The 7181-nt window shown below is 36.2% G+C and overlaps 2 protein-coding genes and 1 long non-coding RNA gene across 4 annotated transcripts in view; 1 reads left to right on the top strand and 2 right to left on the bottom strand.

Annotated features, from left to right (window-relative positions):
- The window catches only part of lctlb (lactase-like b), an 8226-nt gene extending 7760 nt beyond the window's left edge, over window positions 1-466 (bottom strand). The window contains exon 1 of the mRNA XM_014013675.1: window positions 355-466. The gene's annotated coding sequence lies outside the window, so the exon portion shown is untranslated. The remainder of the gene's footprint in view (window positions 1-354) is intronic.
- A 242-nt stretch (window positions 467-708) lies between these two features.
- On the bottom strand, window positions 709-5261 carry snapc5 (small nuclear RNA activating complex, polypeptide 5; the record flags this gene model as incomplete). The annotated part of the gene is given in 4 exon segments (XM_014013683.1): window positions 709-1344; window positions 3781-3861; window positions 3943-4064; window positions 5126-5261. Coding segments are annotated over 3 exon segments (363 nt in total). The 3' UTR covers window positions 709-1152.
- A 414-nt stretch (window positions 5262-5675) lies between these two features.
- Window positions 5676-7181, top strand: part of LOC106521214 (uncharacterized) — a 32271-nt gene continuing 30765 nt past the window's right edge. For both annotated transcript variants that reach the window (XR_001310646.1, XR_001310645.1), the window contains exon 1: window positions 5676-5722. This is a non-coding gene — a long non-coding RNA (uncharacterized LOC106521214). The remainder of the gene's footprint in view (window positions 5723-7181) is intronic.

Genomic DNA, 7181 nt, shown 5'->3' with positions numbered 1-7181 from the left:
TGGTAACAATATTCATTGTAATATTTTTGTCCATTTTAAGTACACTAACCTTACTCTTTTGTAACAAAAAAGGTTAAAAATATATTGTTATTTGTTATTTTCTAATATAGATGATTCAGAAAATATTTTCAGGACCCCATCTTGATGTTTTGGGACCCCATTGTGGGTCCCGACCCCAACTTTGGGAACCACTGACCTAATGGATCTGCAGTCAAAGCATACCTGTAATTAGTATAACAATTGAAATATAATACAACTACTGGGAAAAAGATCTAATTTATATTTGAAACAATTGTTTTACATCTATACACTTCTCACATTGTCAGTAAATTTTAATTACTCAGGTGTAATTACCTGTAAACCTTATGAAGACATCTGCTGCAGACCTGTGTGAAAAGCTTAGATCTTTTTTCTCCTGGAGCAGCAAAGGAGGTAACAAACTGGCCAAGTCTAATGTTCCCTGCTTTAGTGCTGTGCTTCTCCACAGCTGTGAGTGTGGAAATGCTGGCCTTATTGTGAGCCCCTCTGTATTGTTTTAACTGTTTAGAAAATGCTGAATGGTAGTGGAAAGTGTTTGTGCTGCACTGCCCGTTTGCCCTGGGTCGGGTGAGGACACAAATCAACCTTTAAATGAGAGACACACATATGAACACATACTTGTGTGGAGAAAAATTAATCCTGCTAGAAATACAATAAAAAGTGAATCAGTGAAGAGAAGCTAATGCAAAACCTTTATTTTGTGCTTACAGTTCTCCTTTCATACATAATGCAGACATTTTAACTTCTTTTATGGCCCAGCCATAAATTTACATCACACACCTGAACATCAAAATCTATTTTTTAGGTGAAATCTTTTGCTTTTTATCCTCAAAATGCACTAAATGTTGAGGAAGCTACAGTATAAGCACCTAATAATACTGCATACCAGTGTGACAATTCGCACTAACTTTCACACACTCACAACTAACATGGTCAGATGACACAAACTGAATCAGGCAAAAAGAGGGCGTTGCTAGCAACGTACACTACACTGTAACTGTTACACCACTCAAATAAATTAAACCTAGTTTTAAGTCATAATACTAATAAAATGGTGCCTGTTCACATGGAGCTCCTGTTCTCCTTCATTGGTGTTAACACAAACATCCTAACTCAGTAATCATCTTCTTCCTCATAGTCCTCAGGCACTAACTCAAGCTCGTCATTTTCCCCTTCTTCCTCATCCTCCTCCTCCTCCTCTTCCTCTTCGTCGTCATCGTCTTCTTCCATGTCATAGTCTACAGCAGAGTTTAACAGGAGTTTGGTTCGATTGATCTCGCTCTCATCGTCGAGATTAATGTTAACCTGGAAGAATTGCACATAAATACGCATAAGTAAATAAATAAGAAATAAATATAAAGGCCCTGTCACACTAGACAACTTATGAAAAACATTCTTTATGTCTATACTGCTAATAAAAGATATATTTGATCAATTTGTTTGCATTCTAAAAAAAATGAAGTGTTGAATTTACTGAACAAAGTTAACTGTTTCCACTAAACCAAGTCTTTACCCAACTTGGTTTAGTGGAACCAGTTGACATAATTTGGTTGCGTAAATTCAATGCTTCATTTTTAAAGTGTGAGTAGAAGTACTTTTACTTTCCCAATTTTTGAGACCAATTTTATAACTTTTATTTGAGCACTTTTTGTATCAGTGAAATTCATTTTTACCTGTCACTTTCTGCCAAGATATATTAACTTTTGTTTTTCCTGGTACTTTATACACCTCTGGTCAGATAACAGCTGACCAACATTTAAAAACTTATTCTTAATTTTTTTATTCCATCTGGTAGATTTTTAATGAATACAAATCTTTCACTTCACTCGGGAACATTACTCAGAAAGGAACATCATTACTTGGCAAAGTCTCGTAAAAGTTGAAATAAATTCAAAAGGGACAAAATATTCTTAGAATACAGACAAATTATTTTGTGGATATTTTCATGTACAGCGGGTAAAATAAGCATTGAACACGTCACCATTTTTCTCAGTAAATATATTACTAGAGGTGCTAATGACATGAAATTTTCACCAGATGTTGGTAACAACCCAAGTGATCCATACATACAAAGAAATCAAACCATAAATGTCCAGAAATTAAGTTATTTGTAATAATGTGGAATGGCACAGGGAAAAAGTATTGAACACACTTACTGAAATTTATCTAATACTTTGTACAAAAGCCTTTGTTGTTAATGACAGCTTCAAGACGCCTCCTGTATGGAGAAACTAGTGGCATGCATTGCTCAGGTGTGATTTTGGCCCATTCTTCCACACAAACAGTCTTCAAATCTTGAAGGTTTCGTGGACCTCTTCTATGAACTCTGATCTTTAGTTCTTTGCATAGATTTTCTGTTGGATTCAGGTCAGGTGATTGGCTGGGCCATTCCAGCAGCTTTAGTTTCTTTCTCTGAAACCAACTGAGAGTTTCCTTGACTTTGTGTTTGGGCTCATTGTCTTGCTGAAATGTCCAGCCAYGTTTCATCTTCATCATCCTGGTAGATGGAAGCAGATTTTTATCAAGAATGTCTCTGTACATTTTTCCACTCATCCTTCCTTCAATTATTTGAAGTTTRCCRGTACCATATGCTGAAAAACAGCCCCACACCATGATGTTCCCACCTCCAAACTTCACTGTTGGTATGGTGTTTTTGGGCTGATGTGCAGTGCCATTTGACCTCCAAACATGATGTGTATTCTGGCATCCAAACAGTTCAATGTTGGTCTCATCTGACCAGACTATATTCTCCCAGTTTTACACAGGCTTGTTTAAATGTTGTGCAGCAAACTTTAAAGGAGCTTCAACATGCTGTTTCYTCAGCAGTGGAGTCTTGCGTGGTGAGCGTGCATACAGGCCATGGTGGTTCAGTGCATTACTTATTGTTTTCTTTGAAACAATCGTACCTGCTAATTCCAGGTCTTTCTGAAGCTCTCCACRAGTGGTCCTTGGCTCTTGGACAACTCTTCTGATAATTCTTTTCACTCCTCTGTCAGAAATCTTGTGAGGAGCACCTGGTCGTGGTCGGTTTATGGTGAAATGATGTTCTTTCCACTTCTGAATTATGGCCCCAACAGTGCTCACTGGAACCTTCAGAAGTTTAGACATTCTTCTGTAACCGATGCCATCATTATGCTTTGCAACAATAAGGTTATGAAGGTCTTGAGAGAGCTCTTTACTTTTACCCATCATCAGATGGTTCTTGTGTGATACCTGGCCATCATTTGGGACTGAACCAGCTGATATTAACTTGCACTGACAAGGGGCAGGCTTGCTTTCTAATTACTGAGAGAGTTCAGCTGGTGTCTTGGCTTTCCATGCCTTTTTACACCTCCCTTTCTTCATGTGTTTAATACTTTTTCCCTGTGCCATTCCACATTATTACAAATAACTTCATTTCTGGACATTTATGGTTTGATTTCTTTGTATGTATGGATCACTTGGGTTGTTACCAACATCTGGTGAAAATTTCATGTCATTAGCACCTCTAGTAATATATTTACTGAGAAAAATGGTGACGTGTTCAATACTTATTTTACCCACTGTAAGTAACGTCTATCTTTTTCACAGAAAATGTGCYACAAATTATAACATTCGTGTTGATATTGTTTCAGGAAATTAACGTCTGCTCCACCAATATTTATGCTCATGAGCCGCTCCTGCCTGTAACTTCACAATGACAGAGATCTGAAGAAGTTGCAGGGTTGTGCAATGATGTCCACTCATACAAGGGATTTTTACCTCACTTTCAGAGGACAATCGTTGGGAGGCTCCTTCTTCTGTTTGAGCACTGATGATAGACTTCAGTGCCCCCTCTTCAAACTGGAAAACAGTGGGGGAAAAAAACTATTTATTACACAGAAATTTATACAAAACATGTTTATACTGTGATCGTAAAGTCACCTTCAAGCGGTTGAGTTGGTCTTGTAACATCACTTTGATTTTGAGGAGAGTCTCCTCTTCCTTTTTCAGCTCCTGTAAACGGCTGTGCATGTTTCCTGTTACAGTCAGACCATTCCTAAAAACTTAAAAACAGAAAAAAACACAGTCATGGTTTTGAGTTTTATACATGTAGGATATGTGTTACGATGAAATATCTCCATCCTAGTGTAGGGATTTTTGACATATTGTCAGCAGCGGCTGCCATTTTCTTCCTCAAACTGCTGTGACCGGATTGTGCAACGCTGCACTGCGTGTTCCCTTGTTATTTGCTCCTGCTTCATTACTTCTACTAATTTAAACGAACCGCGCTTGACGCCAGGTAGTTAGCTGCAGACTTGAAGGTAGAATTAAATTCAATCACTGGCGTTTTTCCAGTGACCCCTTCAATAGGTAAGTTTACATGAAGAACATTATTTTATCTGCCTTTGTTCCAAATTTGATCTGATGATCTTCTGATGTTCTTTGTTTACAGAACAAATGCCCTCCTGATTTTTTTTTTAATAATTGTGGCTTTCCAAGACACATCAAGTTGATTAGATGTTGCAGTTTGTTGACATGAGCCTTTTAAAATTATTTTATTCCTTTTCTGCTGCTTTGGCTTTAGTAGTGTATTTATTGTTTTCAGGATACAAGATGCTTCCTACAAAAATCTGAATCTTTTCCTAAAATTTCATGCCAATATCTTGAACACTAAGGAAGTTATGAGAAAAACTGATAACAACAAAGCAAACTGGTCACAAAGGCCATATCGGTTCAGCTATGAACTGCGGCAGAAATCATAAGCTTGATTACACTTAAACATCCATAACTTTCTTATTACTTGTGATAATCATATGATTTTAGTGTTATTTTGTAAGTGTTATTTGGATAAAAAATTCATCCACATCCTTACCTACATGTTACAAATTCAGCCTCTTCAACATTTAAACTAATTTACAAAACAGTGTTAGTACTGATGTTACAGTGTTGGTATTGATGTGATTTGTTTATTACAGCAATAACATAACACTTTACCAGTATAAAGGCAAATATATTCCTGTTTTTTGACTAGCAACTAGAAAAACTGTTTCGTTTTTGTGATAACGGTGACTAAAGAATAATAAATTTCCCATATCTGCCCCAGAATTCAGTTTAAGAGCCTTACCGCTTTATTTAATCTGCCTAAAGCTTCATAGCAGCATAGAAGGTGATGATACGTTGGTTATATGTCAAAATGCTCAGAGCTGCTGATCTTTTGTGCTACAAACACAGGCCACTAGCTAAAGTTTGGTTCCTGTATTGTGTGGTCACATCCGGGTGCATGGTGCGTTTAAATGCTAGCAAAAAATGTAGTTTTTTTTCCGGGGTTGGCCAGTCTTTGGATTGAATAATTTGTAAAATATACGTATAAGCCACAGGTTAGCTAGCCACGAAGTTTTAATAATTAAGGTCTACAGAAACTATAATCTATTTAATATTTTTGTTTGCTAAAGAAACTTAAATTACTTAAATTTTATATATTTTACAAACATTTTATGTAAAACATCCAATTAGAGTGAAAAGGTGTGTGAGTATGAATCTGTTTCACAGTTTCGATACAATTAAGTCAATCTAACAAGCATGCTTTGTTGACGTTTCCAGGTTTAATTTTCAAAAATACGACATTAATGTCAGCACTGAAAGGCAACATTCATTATGGAAGATTGTGGAATATGGCGGCATCTTGTGGTGACTACAGGTATCGTTTTCTTATTGTCTGACGGTAAGCAAGTCTATAAAGTTGTAAGCAATGGTTGTAATGTGGAAAAATGTAAACCTGACTTAAAGAAGTAGACTGAACCATATTTGCTAAGAAGGTCACGGAGTAAACTTTGAACGAATGTCTGACCGGCCTCATCTGCAGAGAAGTGGCAGTCAACTTTACGGTGGCGGAAAGCTAAATTAGTAGCACATGTAGTTAATGGTTTGGTCTCAATTAAACACTGGGCCACAATACTATCTTACAACTGTATACAGCAGTGTAAACTTGCTCAGCATGACTCATAATATAGCTTGATATTATTACTGGAGAAGACAAATTAAAGGCTTTTCCTTGTTATTGTATATCTGCAAGAATTGTTCTAGCATTTTCCTGCGTATAAGGTAGGCCTGAGTTTGATCTGCCCCTCTAGTAAATATTTAGCCTTGTTGCACTTCATTTGCAGAGCATTATTAATCCCACGAAACCCCTCAAACTGAATAACAACAAAGAAAAGAAAAGTAGATAACAGGTTTGCTGAGAACTGAAACAAGTCTCATACGAAACCTGTTTATATGAACAAGATCTGACACAGCTTTTAATCAGTCTTCAAAAAAATGTTTGAGGAGCTCATTAGCTTCTTTATAGGACTTCACTAAGTCCATCCAGATGTTGATAATCACACAGCATGCAGGCAGGACTGGAGACAAGCTATAGGAGGTAGAAAACCGTCTCTGCTTATGAGAAGAGGAATGCTGTCAGCTGTGGAGTCATTGCATTTCCTAGTTTTTCCACGGTTTTTATATAGTTGGTGGTTTTGCATTCTTTAGATTCTTGGTGCAGGGATGAGGTTGATGAATGGGGAACAAAGGGTTGGAGGACACCTACATAGCCACAGAAAACATTAATAGCATTGTGCAAAAGTCTTGAGTACTTCATGTATGTTTTAATATTTTGCTTACAAAAAACAGACTTTTTATCATTTAAAACAATCTTGAGCAATTTCTTCCAGTTTTTGCTGTATTCTTTGAGTATTGATATGGATATTGACAGCTTTTCCACTTGTTTTGATTATTTTGATTGCATGTTTTTTGTTCTTTGTTGTGCGTATAATTGTTACAAATGAAACGAATAGMTTTCTAAATAAAATCAAATAAAATGTGATGACATTTTCAGAAGAAAAAACAGCAACTTTGCTAACAACCAATAGAAATATAAGGGCTGTGTCTCACTTTGTTACTAGCAGCCTCACAAAAAGACAATTTGTCATCATTTATTTAATTGAACTTGAGAGAAAGACCAGAAAAAACACAGTTTGACACATCAAATCTTACAGAAGAGGATCAACTGAAGAATGATACTCAAATCTTTGTTAGATTTGTGTCTATTTCCTGAAGAGATGATTTTTAGATAGTGTTCATCAGCTGAAAGTTTATTTATTTATTTATTTATTTATTTATTTATTTATTTATTTATTTATTTA

This window comes from Austrofundulus limnaeus, unplaced genomic scaffold (assembly GCF_001266775.1).
Source record: "Austrofundulus limnaeus strain Quisiro unplaced genomic scaffold, Austrofundulus_limnaeus-1.0 Scaffold104, whole genome shotgun sequence".
Classification (NCBI taxonomy): Eukaryota; Metazoa; Chordata; class Actinopteri; order Cyprinodontiformes; family Rivulidae; genus Austrofundulus; species Austrofundulus limnaeus.
Note: the sequence above shows the minus strand (reverse complement) of the source record. Positions and strands in the feature narration are given on the sequence as shown.